Below are 18928 nucleotides of genomic sequence, written 5' to 3'. Positions count from 1 at the left end.
TATTTGCTCTTTAAATTTATTTTTCCTCGCAAATACATTTTATTTTTATTAACCTCATGCTTACAATTTTCAAACAAAATTACACGAATATGTATATATATTTATGTATACATCTTTTGATAAGTATTTCAATGTACTTGTTTAGTATATTTTCTTAAATTGTTAAATATCGTAGAAGATCCAAAAAAACTTAAAAGAAAAAATAGCTTATCATTTTTGAGGAATTACAACATGCGTTGTCCGGATTCCGAAAATTGCAAATGCAATGAATACGGGCATAGGCACATAACGCAGGCACACACATTTTTAACACATGGTTTCAGACAACCCCCCGTAACAACAACAAGATAAACCAATCAACTAGTTAATTTGCTAAAAATTTATTGACACAAAACAGTCACATAAATTTGTTGATATGCTTCGCAAATAGTTTTAAACTGATATATTTTCATAAATGCATAGGTATCAAATAAATTCCACTTATCGATTATATATATCTTTGATTTTTATTCTAGCAATGGCCACCTTCCTTAAGTTTGCTAACTAAAGCATCCACGTCAGGAACAATTGCACCAGCTTGACGAACCGGGGGGTCTTCAACTGAGATTATATCAATGCGTGGATTAGTATCAACTCCCAAATCACTAGCTCCCACCTTTTTCAGGGGCTTTTTCTTTGCCTTCATTATGTTAGGTAAAGTAGCATAACGTGGAGTATTCAAACGCAAATCAGCGCTGAGGACCGCTGGAACTTTTGTTTTAATCGTTTCCAGACCGCCATCAATCTCACGGGTGATGGTTAGACCAGCATCGGTTTTTTCAATTTTATTGCAGAATGTGCCTTGTGGCCAATCAAGTACAGCGGCTGTCATTTGAGCAGTTTGGTTACAATCATCATCAATTGCTTGCTTGCCCAAAATAACTAAATCGGCTTTCTCCTCTAAAGCCAATTTGGCCAGAATTTTAGAAACATGAATTGGCTGCAACAAGTCGTATTCTTTTCCGGATACTTCGACGTGAATACCGCGATCTGCACCCATTGCCAAAGCAGTACGAATTACTTCCTGAGATTGACTAGGACCAATAGAGACGGCAATAACCTCGCTAGCCAATTTCTTTTCCTTCATTTTCACGGCTTCTTCAACGGCGATTTCATCGAAAGGATTCATGGAGTGTTTGACACCCTGTGTAACGACACCAGTCTTTTCAGGATTGACACGGACCTAAATTTATTATTGTGAAAGAATATCATCAGCATTGATTACGCAAATTAAAATAGATCTGATAAGAGTGCTTTCTTCCTTTAGCAATTGGTAAATGAATATTCGTATATTAAAAATACCTACCTTGACCGCATAGTCAACAACACGCTTTACACCAACCAAAATACGTGACATCCTCAATTATTTCACTTTTTAACAACCTGACTGGAAATATATTAACAACAATTAAAATTAATTTTCTTCAATCAAATTCATGAAGACACTAGATTAGTCCATGACAGGTCCAAAGGTTATAGCTCTGACCTAATAAAAAGCATTACGCTTAGCGTTTTTTTATTTCTGTGCGTTGGGCCGTTGCTTGTTTTAACGGCGTCGACAATGTTCGTATATATCAAAGCTATTCACTATAATTCGCAAAAACTAATGTTTTAAATTATTTTTACCATAAAATTATTATCATTCTAATTTGAAAAGTGTATTTATCTCAAATAAATATTAAAACATTTTTTTTTCAGTAATAGCATGGTGCAATGAAAACAATGACGGCTAAGTTAGAGAAAGTGGCAAGTAGAGAGACCTTCCTGTATGTATTGTAATGTCATAATAAGTATCAAAACAAATGCAACAAGTTTTTTTGTATGAAACAAACAAAACTTGTTACATTGATTTTGAATAAATAAACAAAAAAGGGGAAAACGGAATAAACAATCAAAATTTATTTTCAAAATCATGTTCTACATATTTCTAAAGATTTATTTCGTCATCATAAGTGTAAAATTGGCAAAAACATACGTTGTAATTAGCATTTTAATTTAAACCGGATTTGAATACTTTCTAAACAATTTTCAAATATAGTTTAAAAGAACACATACACAATCAAAGTGATATTTTAAGCCACACAAATAAAGAAATATAATACATAAAACGTACATTGCGGTTCGCGCTAGAAGTATATTAAGCAGTTTTGTCATGGAACTGGAAGAAATCCAGGCTTTATATTTATCTTTTGCCCAAACGAATGTGTAATTAATTTCTTGTGATGAGTCTTCAATGCAATTCTTCAATATAAAATAAAATTTTGCTGTTATTGCCATGTTATCAGTATTGACTCGAAGGAACAAACTTAGGCCAGGGGCTAGATCGGGCTCGGTGAGATGCAGCGGATGCATGGGTGGGTGCATTTCCAGAATTGTTCCGGTTTAAACCGGATAGGGACGATAGGGACTACATTGCTTCCTGCTGCGCCAATGTAGGCCCCAGTGAGTCTTCGTCGTCGCAATACGAGACTCCCCCGCTATCAACTGGTCTCCGAGGTAAGATCAACGAAATCGTTATGGGGGGTAGCGGTCAAGTGTGGAACCGACGAGGTAGATGTGCTTAACGCCGTTAAATAGCTATGCCCCTCGTAACATGCCCAATATCAGTTCACTTCTTGTAGGCAATAACCGTCTGGTGCTAGGGGATTTCAATGTCCATCATGAATTAATGTATTCCGTCCTAGGTAATGACCAGAGAGGCATGGCACTGGCTGAGCAAATTGATAGCTCCAAGTTTTGCACAGTGAATGAGGACGCGCCCACCAGAATAAGGGAGACTACCACAGCTCATCGGACATATCCACCGTATCCCCAGGTCTGAGGAATGACGTAACATGGCAATCAGTCATTTCTTTAGGCTCAGACGACCTACACTTTTTTCTCACCATCAATAGACCATCCGAAACTGCAAAAACTATACAACATTTCGAATCTGAATAAATTAACTTTGTAATAATTGAATAGTTCCGCTCAGAATGGTGAGTGATTAAAAACGCGAAAATCCTAAGACCAAATTTACCAGCATAGGCAGTGGGATTGGCAAATGAGCGAGATGAACTTCGCCGTACTAACCCTAAAGGTGGGAATACATAAAGCGCTTATCTGGCTGGCTTAAGTCATCGGCTGGCTTCTTCGGAAATGAACAAAGAAGCCTAGGGCCAAAATCGAACTATGTCAACCTAAAACTCCTTTGTTCATCTACGAAGAAGGCAGCCAATTATGCGCTTTATGTATTTCCCCCTAATAATCTCAGAGTTAGGGAACTTACTCAGGGGTGAACAGGTTAGTCGGTAAGAAAAAAGTGGCTAAAACACCTGAAGCATGGCAACATAATACCGGATCGAGTAAATTGTGCACAACGCTTAAGTTGCTTTGGAACCGTAAAAAAACGGCGTAGAATTGACAGATCCGACGAGGTGCGTGTGTTATTTCAATCGGCAATTTATAGAGCACCCCGAGAGTGACAAGAAGTATCCTACGCCGTGTACGATCTCTCCCAATCGAAGAGTTACCACCACAATTTACGTTGAAAGATGTTGCACATGTTATCTTAGGCGCTTGGTCCTGACGGAATTGGTATGTTGAAGCAACTGGATGAGCCAGGAGGTCAGTATATCACCAAACTCCTCAATTTGCCGTTAGCCATCCTAATAGTTTACGATGCCTGTAAAATTGGCAGGGTGGTCCCGTTACTGAAACCAGACAAGGATTCCAGCAAAAGTGACTCAAAGGCTGAGGCTTTACTCCTCCCCATCATAAGAGCGTGTTTCCCAGTAGCTGAACATCAAGAGAGATTCCGGAAATTGCATAGCACAACAACAGCTTTACAAGCCCTTTCCACACATGTCAGCAGAGGACTCAACCAAAACAGGCCGTGTGACAGAACAGTTATGGTGGTACTTGATCTATCAAAAGCTTTTGATACAGTCAATCATGCCACACTGTTCTAGGAACTGTTTTGCCTCTACCCATGGCACAATAAGAAAGGTTGCTCAACTTAAAATAAACTAGAAAAAATGCAACTCTGTGCTGGAGTCTTATAGTGTCAAATAGACTTAAACACAGCGAACGAAAATAAACTATTGGAAACGTTTGAAATCGTTTCGTTCTGTATTTTCTCGAAGTTCGAAACGAAACAAAACCGACATTAAGATAACGGGACTTGTTTTTTGTTTTGTATTGTTTGTGTAGATGAGTGAGACAAAAACAAAACTGAAATGTACTCTGCTGGATGACGCAACATTGGAAACGAAACAGTACAATACTCATTGCAAACGTTTCCCTGTATATTAACTCATTACAAATAATGTACAAAGTAATTGTCCCTTTTTATTCATTTATTTGACCACCATACAATGTAAAAAAGTACAAAAAACAATATTAAGAATAACAACTCATAGTGTACCAGTCATCATTTCGTACAACAAACGTTTGGAAACGTTTCCCAGCGATTCGTTCGCATACGATACAGGTCGGCAACTTACAGCCGAAGTACATTAAGGCAGTCGTATTGTTTGTGTACTTCTGTAGTAGGATTCTCTAACTCATTTTTTGAGTTACCGACAAAAAACTTTGAAACCCAAAATTTTGATATAATTTACATTTATATAAGAATTTTTGCTGGATAAGTTTTTTTCGTCATAAGCTGTTGAAACTTAAAACACGAAAGTCGAAACAATTCCGGTGAATAATGCCGCTAATATAATCAAAATACCGAATAAAGAGAGGTACCGTTGTATGGGGGATATACTAAGATGAGGACCTGCACAGACAATTTTCCGTTATCGGTTGTAATATCCATTTACGAAATTTTACGAAATTCCGGTGAATAATGTCGCGGAAATCCTGGAAATACCTATAGACCTATAAAGATAATTCTCTTCCAGGGCGTAAAGTACTCAGAGCGAACTTTTTTTGTGGATTTTCAGACCATTAAATTGAAAAATGTGGCTAAAATCATCAAAATACTCATTTTAGTTTCTGCATGATTAGTTTCTGTTTTTGAGTAATAAATTGTTTAGTATTTATGAATCAGCTGAATGCTTGCTTGATTGATTTTACATATTTTCTTATACGACACCATTCATATGCTATTAAGATATGTGTTTTAATTCATCATTCAAATACTTTGAATTAAAAACAGTTTTGACTGTAAATTATTTTATCATGACACGACCCCTGGTCAACCTATAAAATCCCCTTTCCAAGCCAGCTGACTACCAAACTTAATGTCAATATGCATTATTCTAAGGTAAACAAATAGCTAACAAAGTGTAAACAAATGTTGAAATTTTTACATGGTAGAATTAAGAAGGTAAAGTCATGCAATAATATATATAATATGTTAACAATTTTGTTCAAAATGAAAGAATATTTATAAATCCATTGTACATACACATATCAGAGATGGGAACCCGGGTTCTATGCAGTTAAATTTGACAAAGTAAGTTCCAGAAAACTCAGAGATGGGAATGCTATATATATAAATATGTCTATGTATGTCTATATGGCGCTGGGTGGTGCACATTTCTGCCTGTTTTAAGTTGTGTTCCAGAACCTACAAATTAGTACTAATTCTGCTACAACGCGTTCCCGTACTGCAAAAACTAGCAAAACTTGCAGCTCTCTCGAGAAAAAAATGGCGCTGAGGGGTGCACATTTCTGCTTGTTTAAGCTACATGAATTTGGCCGAGCAGAAATGTGCAAATTGTGAATTTGACATTTAATTGGCAGGGCTAACAAGGTTGAAAAATGTATTGATACATTTCAATGTTCCCGCGTCATAACAAAAATAAAGAAATGATCAACTTAAAAACTAATATTTGTAGTGCAAAAAAACAAAAAGAGAAAATATGGAGCACTTTTGGATGATTCCAGTAGTGAAGAGGACTGGCTGAATGATGAATCAGATTATTAATTATTATTATAGATTATTAATTTTAACGTATCGTCTTCAATACTAAATTTTTTAAATTTTGGCGTCCGTTTCAGTAAGGTTTCACGAGTCCGATTTGGACTATTTACTCTTGGAATTTTAGAGCAAAAATGTGCATATTAGTTGTGTTCCAGAACCTACAAATTAGTACTAATTCTGCTACAACGCGTTCCCGTACTCCAAAAACTAGCAAAACTTGCATCTCTCTCGAGAAAAAAATGGTGCTGAGTGGTGCACATTTCTGCTTGTTTTAGCTACATGAATTTGGTCGAGCAGAAATGTGCATATTGTAAATTTGACATTTAATTGGCAGGGCTAACAAGGTTGAAAAATGTATTGATACATTTCAATGTTCGCGCGTCACATGGTAGAAAAATACAGGTAGATGCATCAACGCTTGGGAACATTGATATGTCAAAAAATTTTAAATGTTTATTCAAATATAAGTAGAATTGTATATGTTTTCTTATACGACGTCGTTCGGAGGTTATAGTAATTCGGTATTTTGAGCATTTTTTATAAATGTAAATAATTTTTCATTCAACATTTTCAATTGCAAAATTGGTTTGACAGTTCATTGTCCCAGCAGCTGTGTCGATTCGTCTACCTATATTCTTCTACCATGGCGCGTCACAACAAAAATAAAGAAAATGATCAACTTAAAAGCTAAAGGAAAAACTAATATTTGTCGTGCAAAAACAAAAAGAGAAAATATGGATCAAATAATGTATTCACTTTTGGATGATTCCAGCAGTGAAGAGGACTGGCTGAATGAGGAATCAGATTATTAATTATTATTATAGATTATTAATTTTAACATATCGCCTTCAATACTCATTTTTTTTTTAAAGTAAGTAAGTAAGTAAAATATTTATTGAGTCTTCTTTTTTTTCGGTTACAATATGTTGTACTTATCGATAACAACGGTGATAATCAAAAAACGCAAAATTATAATAGTTTTGTTTTGCTGCACACTGACGTTCGTTAATGCTACATGCAAAGTGAATAAACAGAAATTTACAAAATGTAAACAAATGGGAAGAGATTTTTAGACTTGCTCGCGGTCTATATTTTAGCGTGCAGAGTAAATATCTGCATAACTACTTAAACACTAGTTAACACTTATATACTAAAATAAATAAATATGTTTGAACAGTGTGACAATTTTAGGTAGGTATATATGAATTGAGATCATATATAATGTAATGTCGAGATTTTACATGAAAAAAAATTGCGAAAGCAATTATTGTGATAATCGACAATTACATACAATGTGTAAAGAGAACATTAATTGTGTAACATATTAATTGTAAAATTATAACGTTAAGAAACATGAGGTGTGAAATGATCTATTTATGTGTAATTTTTCAGGTACTACGTGACTTAAGTCTAAAATGTATATAAGAATATCACAGAATCGTTTTTTGCATTCATTTATCCCCTATGTGTTTCGGGACTCGCCTTGGTAAAAAAATCAGGTAGATGGTACTGGCCAGAACTGTTGTCAAGATTTTCATTTAGAACTCCTACTGGTGAAAGGTAAGTTGAGCCGGACCATAAAATATTTTGTTCAGCAGCATATATTTCACTTAAAAGTTCATTATTATGTACGGCTAGGTTTTCCACAAATCTCCTTTGGAGGTTGAGAGCATACGTGCAGAATGGCAGAATGTTTGCGCAGGTGTAAATGTGCTGATTTGAGAAGCGCTTAGAGGGATTCTGGAAGTTTTTTCCAACACATTTTCTAAGGATTTTTCGTTCAAACATTTCAATTTCATTTGCCACTGTCGGGGAAATTGAAAACCACATTGGGAAACCATAATTCATAATTGGGCGAATGGCGACTTTATATAGGAGCAACTTAGTACTCTGTGGCAGATAAGTATTGCACATGATGTATGATAAACGACCAGCTGTCATTTTGGCTTTTTTTAGGGCGGCTCTGGCGTGATCATTAAATTTAAAAAGGTTATTTATGTTTATTCCCAAATATTTTAAGGTATTCCTAAAAGGGATTTCTGTTCCATCAAGCGAGAGATTCAATAGTTTGGATTCAGGCACTACTGTTCTATGGCATTTTCCTGAAGCGTTTCTAATGCAAATTGCCTCCGACTTCGCAGCATTTATGGAAATTCCCCATGTCGTGTAATATGCTTTTATAATTTGAAGATGGTACGCTGCATTATTGAGAGCAGTAATTGGTGAGTTGTTATGACTATATATCAGACAATCATCCGCGTATAAAATAGATTTAGAATTTTCGGAAACATGAGGAAAATCATGAAGGAACAAGTTGAACAGTTGGGGTGACAGAACGCTGCCCTGGGGGACACCACTTTCTATTGCGCCAAAATTGGACATATAATCATTGATAATAACAGTAAATTTTCTGTTGTTTAAAAAGCTTGAAAACATCTTGACCAGAAACGGATCCACGTTCAGTTTAATTAATTTATAAATAATTCCTTTGTGGTATACAGAATCAAATGCCTTCTGGATATCTAGAGAGATTGCCACTGTACATATTTTCTCTCTTAGGTGACTCGTTATATCATTGTGAAATTTAAGTAAGGCGTGATTTGTAGAGTGAGCTGGTTTAAATCCAAACTGAAATGGGGAAATAGGGTTAATAATAAATTCGTTTTCTAACTTTTCGTGTAACACGCGCTCGAAGATTTTTCCAATGTTTGAAAGTAAGGAAATAGGACGAAATTCGCCAGGATTTATGCTGCTAGGCCTTTTCTTTATTGGTATAATCTTCGCCGACTTCCACGGTTCTGGAAAGTATCCGTTATTTAAGCAATTATTAAAAATTATTGTTAGGAAATTAATTGCTGTATCTGGGAAATTTCTAATCACATAGTTTGATATGCCGTCTAGCCCACTTGATTTCTTCTTCTTTATACAGGCAATTTGAGATTTAACAACGGAGGTAGAAGTGAAGTGATAAGTGTCGGGATTATCCAGCGAGTTAAATTCTTCATTAAATGTGTATATATGAGTAGGAATAGGATCTAAACATGATGAAATAGATTCTTCAATATCTGACGGTGGCTCATCGGGAACGTTTTCACGGAATGTATTCACATAGTGGCTATAAAAAGCATTGGCAATATCAGGACCGTTGGAAATAGTTACATTATTTATGTGTAGTTTTTGGCAGAAGGAAGATTTTGCTTTTCCAACGATTTGGTAAACTTGCTGGAAAGCTGAGGGTCCTGGCTTAATATTTTTTAATTTGTTGTTAAATAATTTAGCCTCTTCGTTTTTTATAAGATCCCTTATTATTATCTTTAATAATTGTATTTGCTTAGATAGGAGGTTGTACTCACTGCTTAATCTGTTTCCATTTGTGTGAAAGATATTTTTCAACTCCTTTTGCCACTGGTGTTTTATTTTAAGAATCTTCTTTACGTTTTCAGGGAGTGCAATTTTATGATCTCTAAACTCCACTTTTTCGGAATGTTGATCGTGTATGGAGTGGAAGGTATTTTCGAATCTGTTTATATAATCGTCTACTTCTTGGTTATTTAAATTTCTATTTTTAGGTGGCAACGTTTGGCGAAGAGCTGAGTCAAAGTCCCGACGATAGGTTACCCAATTTGTGCATTTATAAGATGTAAAGACTGGAGGAGACTTCAATGCAAGACCGGCCGTGTTAAAGGCTAATTCCAATTTTAACGGGAAGTGATCCGAAAATGTGGGAAGCGATGAGATGTTATAATTAGCAGCATTGTAGTCAATCAAATTGGGACTAATAAGAAAATGATCAAGGAATGAGGATCCGTTTGGGTATGAAGGCGTTGAGCAACAAATTCTACTAATATCAGTGGAATTATCAAGCAACCAACTATAAAGAGCTTTACCATTAGTATTGTCAATGAGATCTCCCCATGATATATTTTTGGAGTTGAGGTCTCCGCCAAGAATGAACCCGTCATATTGTGATGTTGCCGATAGACAGTTATTTAGTCCGTTTATAAGTTGCAGAGAATTGTAGTTACATGGGATATAGAGCGATCCCAACAGATATTTTCGTATGATATTACCTCTTGCTTCGATTTCTACAAAAACGGTATTGAAATTAATATTTTCAATATCAACTCGTCTGTAATTGAGGTTACTTTTTAGTAATATGGCTACTCCTATGTGTGAGTAGTCATAAATAAAGTTGTAACCGCTTATTTTTATTCTTTTATTTCTGCGAAGATGGCACTCTTGTATAAACGCAACATCAATTTTGTGATTTATGAGGTATTTTTGCAACTCAATTTGTCGGCTACGATCTAGTAATGAACGTACGTTAAAGGTTAGGAAATTAAGAGTTCTATGGCCCATATTTTTCCTTAATTTTTTTTAAGAGGCTCATAAACTTAGTTTTTGCCTCACTTTTTGACTTTTTGTTGTATTCAGCTAGGAAAATTTCAATTTCTTGTTCCAAGCTGAGCTCTTCTGGCTGCAAGAATAGACTGGATAGTTTCAAAAACTCGTCAATGATGGATGATTTTGTACTGTGGCAAGGCGTGGGTCGTAAAAAACTTGCAAAAGTTTTGTTTGGTGAGACTAAGCTGGTTGATAGGGCAAGTTTGACATTTTGTTTGGCAGTTTCTGTCGTTTTTATTGCTGTTTCAATACGTTGTCTTCGAGCTGCAACGTAGTTTTTGTAAGCGGGACAACCCTTCCAATTTGCAGTATGACCAGTTGCTTTGCAATTTACACAATATGGGTCAGAAGTATCGGATTTTAGTCTCTGACACTCACCTGGCAAGTGAATTTTGTCACATTTTACACATTTGCGGACTGAGGCACAGTTCTTTGATAAATGCCCCCAGGCTTGGCATCGACGGCATTGTATATCCTGATTCTTTCTTTTTGGCTTCTCCCAAAAAACTGGTTGTTTCTGTATATATTTAATGTGAGAAATATCGTTTAAAGATTTGCCTGGTTCTAATGTGATCAAGAGAAGACCAGTATCAATATTTTCTTTTATAGACCTAGGTGTTGTAAATTTGGTAACCTTCGAAACAACATTGGGAATTATTTCATCGAACAGGGTTTTAATGTTATCTACATCAATGTCATGATACAGACCTCTTAGTACAAATGAAACTTTTTTCAATTCCTTCGGGGTGAATGTATACGCCTGTACTGGGTTTTCGCGCAATTTCTCCATCATTGCTATATGAGCTTCGGGATCTGAAAGATACAGTTTGCATTTATTCATACCCGTATTTTTAAGCTTGTATTCTATTTTTGTTTCCATGTTTTCTAGCTGTTCAACTAATCGTTTTACATTAATGTTGTATAAAAAAATTGGCGGACAAAACGTTTTTCTTGATTTCTGCTTGTCAGATACTGTTTTTGGCTCATCAATGTTGCGATTGGGAGGACGTTGCTGCTGAGTGCTTTCAATTTCTAGATCTGCAAACATTGCAAATCTATTTTGATTGTTAGGATCATAGTTTAGTCCTGTGATATCAATCTCCGCCGGAAGGGATCCATCTTCTAGCCGTAAACGCTTATTGTTGTTGTTGTTGGAATTAATTTTTACAGGTGGTGTAAGGTTCTGTTGCAGTGGATTTTCAATGTCCATTGCTGATGAAGTATGTGGTGCAGGTATCATCAGATTCGGTAGCATCTGATAGAATACCTGCTAAAATTAGTAGACACTTGCTGATAATATTAATATTTGGGTAAAAAAAAAAGAGCGCTAATCTTTTTTTTTTTTTTTTTTTTTTTTTAAAATTTTGGCGTCCTTTTCAGTAAGGTTTCACCAGTCCGATTTAGACTGTTTACTTTTGGAATTTTGAATGTTGACATTTTATCGCATTTCTGCTAATTTTCCGTTCCCTTATTTTTTGAGCACACCTAAATGAGAATGACATTTCGAACTGTTCTCTCTTCTGCTAGTTTTACTACTAAAAAACTGGAACACAACTAAGGTGTCAACATTTGCCTACACTCTTTTGACTATTGTTTTTTTTTGTTCTGTGATTTCAAAAACAATATGTGTGTCTGGAATTGTCCAGCAACATCTTTCTGAGAGAGTAAGGTAGTTTTTTTCTCTTTTGCAAGGAAAATGCGAAAAGTAAACAGACGGTATTCCTGGAGAAGCTTGCAACTACTTATTTTCTTATTACATATTAATATTTATGTTTTTCACATTTTGTAAAGTTGTTCTTCAAAAACAATTAGTCTTACTAATTCCAATATATTTTCAAATTGAAAGCACAAAAAGAAATAAACAAGCAATAGAAAACATCTGATTGAATGTCGATGAATGAGAAGAAGAAGAATTGCAAGCATGGTAGAAGAATATAGGTAGAACATCCATGGTACAATGAATTCAAGGTAGGGCAGAACTACCATATGATTTTAATTTTTTATTTTTCTGGCTTAATATGCAAACTTCGTTTGTTTATGTGTGTGTATTCTATAATTCAATAATAAAAAAATTTTCAGAAAATATTCAAATTCGGGTGTTTGCTAAATGCTTATTGCAACGTATGCATCGACGAAATCTAAGGTTTTTGTCGCGAAATAAAACATAAGAAATATATATAACATGATTTTGAAAAGAAATGTTGACCTTTCATTCATTTTTCGCGGTTTTAAATTATTTATTCAAAATCAATGCAACAAGTTGTTTGCTTTTTTATTGTTTTGACAGAAATTCTGACATTACAAGCCAAACAGATAGACCTCTATACTTGCAATTTTTTCAAAGTTAGCCTACCTTGTCTTCATTGTACCATGGATACATCAACGCTTGGAAACATTTATATATCAAAAATTTTGAAATGTTTTATCAAAAATAAGTGGATTTTTAAATGCTTTCTCATACGATCCAAATCGGAAGTTGTTATAATATGTATTTTTCAAAATATTTTACACTTTTCAATAATTTTTCATTCAAAATTTTCAATTCCAAAATTAGTTTGACAGTTCATTGTCCCAGCAGCCCATAATTGAAAAACGCGATAACTGAATGAAAAGTCAATACTTCTTTTCAAAATCATGTACTATATATCTCTAAATGATTATTTCGCTACAAAAACTCTAGATTTTGTCGATGCATACGTTGAAATAAACATTTTGAAAACACCCGAATTTGAATATTTTCTGAACAAACTTTTTGTTATTGAAAAGAAAACACATACATAAACAAATAAAAATGACATATTAAGCCAAGAATGGAATACTTATTTAGCACTTGATAAATGTTTCCTTTTCTAGGGTAAGGATGACTTGCAGACCGAAGCAGATCGTTCGGCACAACGTTGCATCATAGCGTCCTTGTCCAAATCGTTTCCTGAAATAAAGATTATTGGAGAAGAAGGCGGTTCAGACCTTAACGTCAATAACGATTGGTTGGTTACAAAGGCAGATGAGGATTTTTTAACGAATTCATGTCCGAAACAGTGGCGTGATATAAAGGATGACGAGTTTGTCGTGTGGGTAGATCCTTTGGATGGAACGTCGGAATATACCCAAGGTTTCCTCGATCATGTTACAGTTTTAATTGGAATAGCTGTTAACAATTCCGCTGTAGGCGGCATAATACATCAACCCTACTTCAAAAATCCTGGAGGAGAATTGGGACGAACTATTTGGGGTTTGAAAGGATTGGGAACTGGTGGTTTCGAACGTCTTTCACCACCGAAAGATAAATTCATTGTTACAACAACCAGATCACATTCCAATGCAATAGTGCAGGCTGCATTAGATGCTCTTTCTCCCACTGATATTATTAAAGTAGGAGGCGCCGGGTATAAGGTATTGCAATTACTGGAAGGAAAAGCGCATGCTTATGTCTTTGCTAGCCCAGGCTGCAAAAAGTGGGATACTTGTGCTCCGGAAGCTGTGTTGGAAGCGCAAGGCGGCACACTTACAGATATGTTAGGTAATCATTATTCTTATGGTTCAGATGTCCTCCATCCCAACGCCCAAGGCGTTCTGGCGACAAATGGAGATGTGTCCCATGCTAATATTATTTCAAAGTTACCTTCTAATGTCTTAGAGGCTATGAGAAGCAAATGTTAATACGTTGTATTATATTATCGATGTTATTATAAATAAAAACTAATTCTGAAATAACCGAATTCCATAACACACTTTTCAATGTTTATCCGAATGCACAAGAAATACATATAATACATCATTAAAAACTTTGAAGTGCGGACGCACAGCACATTTAATATGGTAATATCAAGTAAAGAAAGCAGATCTCTTAAAAACTGGGACTAATTTGAATAAAGAGTGAAACTCGCTGGAATTCGAGCGGAAGCGCTCCTGGGAGTAGAAAAAATCGTGCAAAGCTAATTTTTAGATGTCACTTAAAAGGAGAATAAGCATGTTTTCATCGTTTTTGAGATGGATTGCCACCAAATCGTTCTAAATCGAGCAGATTCTAGTCTTGTCGCGCACTCTTTTAGTTTTCGTCATACCGTTGTTGTATTTCTATGTATGTGCAATCTCTACAATTCTGCAAGTTTCGCTCCTAAGTGAAATTGAGCAAATCTGTGCTTTGAATGAAAACCTTAAAAAATCGGGATTCAAACTAGTTCCAATTAAACCGCAAATGCCATCGATATCGGTTGGAGAGTGGAGTCAAATGGGTAACAAATTGTACAATTTTGTGAATAAACTGTATTGTCCTAAAATTTTAGATTCAACCCTGTAGAATAACCCCGAGGTTCCATCCTTTTTTGGGGTTTTTTTCCGAATATAAGAATTTTGTACAAGAATTAAACATAAACAAAACCAACTGTTGCATATTTAAAAGCTTATTTGACACTATAAGACTCCGTTACAGAGTTACATTTTTCTAGTTTCCTTGAAGTTGAGCAACCTTTCTTATTGAGTCGTGTGCCCTACCTTATCTTCATTATACCATAGTTCAGATATGTAATATGTTTAGATATATAATATATTAAGCAGTTTTGCCATGGAATTGAAATATTGAACTATTTGGAGCACAGTTTTCAAAGCAAATCTAGGCATTTCATTCATCTTTCGCGTTTTTAATACTTTAAAAATGAAAAATACAAAATAAATAGATATAACTTGTTGCATATAATTATATATAATTTAATTATATAATATAATTATATATATTTTTGACAGAAAGCGGGCATAGGCTCATGGCTGCATTTCTACAGTTTTACTAAGCTGTACCATAGACTACTAAATCCACTCGATTCCAAATGTCAATTCTACAGCGTATACGTCACGTAAATCGTATTGATAAATCTAGCGTGTATTTTTTGACCTATTATATATATATATATATATATATATATATATATATATATATATATATACTTTTTTTTGTTTTTGGTATATTTTCATTGACTGAATGAAAAGTAATAATAAAAAACAATATTGCTGGTTATAACGTAAAAAACTATATATTTGAACAAACTGAAAAAAGATATTCTATAGCCAAATTAACAATAAATTATGACAAAAAAAAACATATGAGAGATATGAACCCGAAATTTGCCAAGTTCGAAAATCATTTTTTAATACAAATTATAAATGAATATGCAATTATATATTCTCTCTCACCCACCAATAATTTGTTAGTCAATAACATAACGAGTTGTTTTACTAAGATATATATTTTGCTTTTAATTTGGCATAAGGTGAAAAAGCCAGATCTTTAATACTGTTTTACTGGCCTATTGGGTGACAATTTAAAATAAATGCAAATCTACGAATAAATAAGACTATATTTTTATAAAGGAAAGTAAACAATGAGCAGTGTCTTAGTTCCTCAATAATATACTTTTTACTGATTACCTATTCCACTTGTATTTGCAAGGGAAGTGTTAAGTATACGATTACGTTTGGCCTTAGCCATTTTGCATTGATTTACAGTGGCAGCAAATCGCAGCGATTTCAGAGATTCCACGAAACAGTCTTGAAGCGGAGCAATATTTATAAACATCAGCGTCTTTGAGTTGCCTCCCAAGGAAGGCATTAGTAAATGAGTCAACTTAGAGTTTCGATAAGGTATGTGATCCTGTTTCTGTAATAGTGCCAATATTACGTTTGTCAGTTCAGAGAGCGATCTATTTATATTTTTGTTTCGTTCATGCGAGTACTTGTTTTTGGCGATTCCGAACCGGCCAAATCGACAAGATTTATGGAACCAATAGATAATTCCTGTTTCTTTGCGTGTGTACCAATGAGTTCTATTTTGGTTACTGCATGTGATCTGGATGATCGTTCATTTCCAACCGTAGCCGCCGTGGCACGATTCATCTTGGCAATTTGCATGAGCTCCCGGAGACGTCCCGCGCTCCCCACTGTCTCGTGTGTTATATTTGATACGTATATATCATTCTTACTGTTTTTTACCATACGAATCTCCATATCTTTTTGTTCATTACTCAGCAGGTCGTAAAGTACCTCGTTGTAAATTTCAAGAAATGTCACCTTTATTTCATATTCCCAGCCTAAGTGCCGATAATTCTTGATTGAATCAAAAAGCAAATCCACTGTCCTTGGTATAACTCCAGGATTTGATGGTATACCATCCATTGTGTATGTTTTTCCGCTACCCGTCTGCCCATATGCGAAAATACAAATGTTATACCCGTCAAGAGCAGACTGTATTAGTGGTGATACCATTTCAAATATTGACTCCTGTTCTGACGAGTGATCAAATACTTGATCAAAAGTAAAAGTATGTGCGATTGATTTTCCCTTCGCTGTAGGTTCAAAACTGGCTATTTCCATAGTTGCTTCATCCAGATAACTCAAATTACATAGCATTTTGTCCCTTTCACAATCCAGTGGTGGACGAACTCGACAAAATACCCGTATATTGCCACGCAAATCTAACACGGTGTTGTGCAGCTCCTTTCGTTCCATATTTGAACGGAATAATAGTTCCTTACATATTGCAATTTCATCCAATAATGTTGCGTTCCTATCGGCCAGTGTTGATGTTCTATCACGCAGCTCTTCAACTTCCGAAAATAATTCCGAATGTTCAAGTTTTATTTCCTAATAAAATTATATTTTTTAATTTACCTAAGGAAACGGAAAATGAATTACTTACTTTATATGCTTTAGTTAATTTTTCCAGTTCTTCTGTGGTTTTGCTCAAGTTTTCAACGATGGAATTATATTTTTCTTGCAGCAATGTTTTCTCGCGCATTAAGCATTCGTTCATGGTTTGAGTGTTTCTGAGTTCTTCTTTCGTTGTTACCAATTGTTTTTCAGTGTCCTCTAATACCTCTGGCAAATTTTCCAGATTGTTCAGTTGTTCCGTTTTTTCTTCTAGCTTATCCTTAAGAATCTTGTGCTTTTCCAAAAGGTCATTGAACCTGGCCTTAAAATCGTATGCGGGAATGCGCTTAGTTGCAGTTTTTGCAGTTATTGCGGAGGAGTTTGAACTAGTATTATTTGCACTTTTTTGATTAGTTAATGCTGGTCGACCTCCTCCGATAGTTTTCGTTGTATTGACAGTCGGAGGTTTTTTTAAACTGGTACTGCTTGCTGCAGTAGCAGACGTACCAATACGTGGTGGTTTATTTGTGTTAGATCCCAGTGTTGTAGATAACGGCATCCGCGAAGTCTTTGCAGGGATTGGGGCAAGAGTAGATTCTGTCCGTTTCAAAGGCCGCATGTCTCGAATATCGCAAGCCGAACGACTTCTTCTCATTTTAGCACGCGACGCTCCGCCGTAATTTGAAGCAGCAGCTTCTGGAGATGCCGCCCGTTCTAAAACCAAAAAAAAATAAAATTACTGAAAATTATCTGTGCAATTATACAAAATAAGTTACCTCTACGAGTTGCATTATCATAACTGGAAAAGTTAGTTATATCGCGAGGAAGCTGATTATAGGTATTCAAAGACTGTGCACTCCCGCTGAATAAATGCGTTTTGTTGCCAAAATTGCCGGTAAATGATGTCGCTTTTATTCTTTCCATGGGCAGTATAGTCCTTGAAATAGGCGCAGGCCTCTTCAATGCTGAAGGCTTTGGTAACTTGGATTCCATTTTTGTTCCAATTAATCAGATACATTAACTATTTACTTTTTCCAAATGACCGTGCGTTTCTTTCTTTATAAATTGTGCGCCGTTATTTCGATTTTGAAACTAAACAAGACGCCAAGAGAACGAAGGCTTACGTAGTTCGATTTTCGACTAATCGAAATGATGTAATCGATAATCTATTGGATTTGCTCGATTGATGCAATGCTATATTCATCTGCCAAAATACACAAATGCATGTCATGTTCTCATTAGCACTTACTTACTTATGCTATGTTCTCATTGCACTCTCAATCACGTTGTTCGCCCTCAGAATTATTTACACGAATTAACTCGTTCATATTATGGTACAATAAAAAGGTAATGCTAGGAACACAATTGGAGCGAACGACGAATTTTTCGCGGCGTATGTTCGTCGTCAAAAATAAAAAACATATGTGTATATGGAAATGCACACATTTCGTCGGACGCCGCGAACTCAATTAGTTTTTTTTCTATTTCATACGCCGGCGAACGGCGAAAAAAACAGTACGAGGTGAACATACTTGCACGAATTTTATGTGTTTTAGTAAATAAAGTTACTTTTTACTTTAAAATTTGTTATGGTCACTCTACTATTAGTTACTCGTATAAAAAAAACATAATTAATTTGTTTATTTGTTTGTGTACTTGCGCCTGAATGAAGAAGCAGATAAGCTTTTACTATAATATACATTATGTTAATTATTTTAACAATTTTAATAAACTTTACAATGTTCTGATTCAATGTAGTCAACAAATGAGCAAAAAGTAAACAACTTCATCAGCTGTTTTATAATTTCGTCGGTATTGTGTTCCATATGACGAATTTACGCGGCTCATTTTGTCGCCGCGTAGGGCGAAATTCGTCGTTCGCTCCAATTGTGTTCCTAGCATAAGGTAGAGCTTCCAGCAAGGTAGATGTAC

The 18928-nt window shown here is 35.2% G+C and overlaps 3 protein-coding genes and 1 long non-coding RNA gene across 4 annotated transcripts; 2 read left to right on the top strand and 2 right to left on the bottom strand.

Moving 5' to 3' along the window:
* Positions 1-364: 364 nt before the first annotated feature.
* On the bottom strand, positions 365-1523 carry LOC101889427 (electron transfer flavoprotein subunit beta). The gene is made up of 2 exons (XM_005186229.4): positions 1346-1523; positions 365-1222 (listed from the first exon to the last, which is right to left on the bottom strand). The coding sequence occupies exons 1-2, from the start codon at positions 1394-1396 to the stop codon at positions 512-514; spliced, it is 762 nt and encodes a 253-aa protein (XP_005186286.1). The 5' UTR covers positions 1397-1523; the 3' UTR covers positions 365-511.
* A 5317-nt stretch (positions 1524-6840) lies between these two features.
* LOC105262545 (uncharacterized) lies at positions 6841-8758 on the top strand. The gene is made up of 4 exons (XR_009341629.1): positions 6841-7144; positions 7346-7513; positions 7592-8175; positions 8230-8758. It is a non-coding gene; the product is annotated as an uncharacterized LOC105262545 (long non-coding RNA).
* A 1712-nt stretch (positions 8759-10470) lies between these two features.
* Positions 10471-14076, top strand: LOC131800938 (3'(2'),5'-bisphosphate nucleotidase 1-like). The gene is made up of 2 exons (XM_059118812.1): positions 10471-10554; positions 13211-14076. Exons 1-2 carry the CDS (start codon positions 10471-10473, stop codon positions 14015-14017), a joined length of 891 nt encoding a protein of 296 aa, XP_058974795.1. The 3' UTR covers positions 14018-14076.
* Positions 14077-15358: 1282 nt separating this feature from the next.
* LOC131800923 (protein claret segregational-like) lies at positions 15359-18054 on the bottom strand. The gene is given in 4 exon segments (XM_059118788.1): positions 15359-16066; positions 16069-16990; positions 17046-17710; positions 17773-18054. Coding segments are annotated over 4 exon segments (2103 nt in total). The 5' UTR covers positions 17990-18054; the 3' UTR covers positions 15359-15767.
* Positions 18055-18928: the final 874 nt, after the last annotated feature.

This window comes from Musca domestica, unplaced genomic scaffold (genome assembly GCF_030504385.1).
Source record: "Musca domestica strain aabys unplaced genomic scaffold, Musca_domestica.polishedcontigs.V.1.1 131, whole genome shotgun sequence".
In the NCBI taxonomy this organism is placed as follows: Eukaryota; Metazoa; Arthropoda; class Insecta; order Diptera; family Muscidae; genus Musca; species Musca domestica.
The sequence above is the reverse complement of the archived record's forward strand: the minus strand, read 5'-3'. Positions and strand labels throughout refer to the sequence as shown.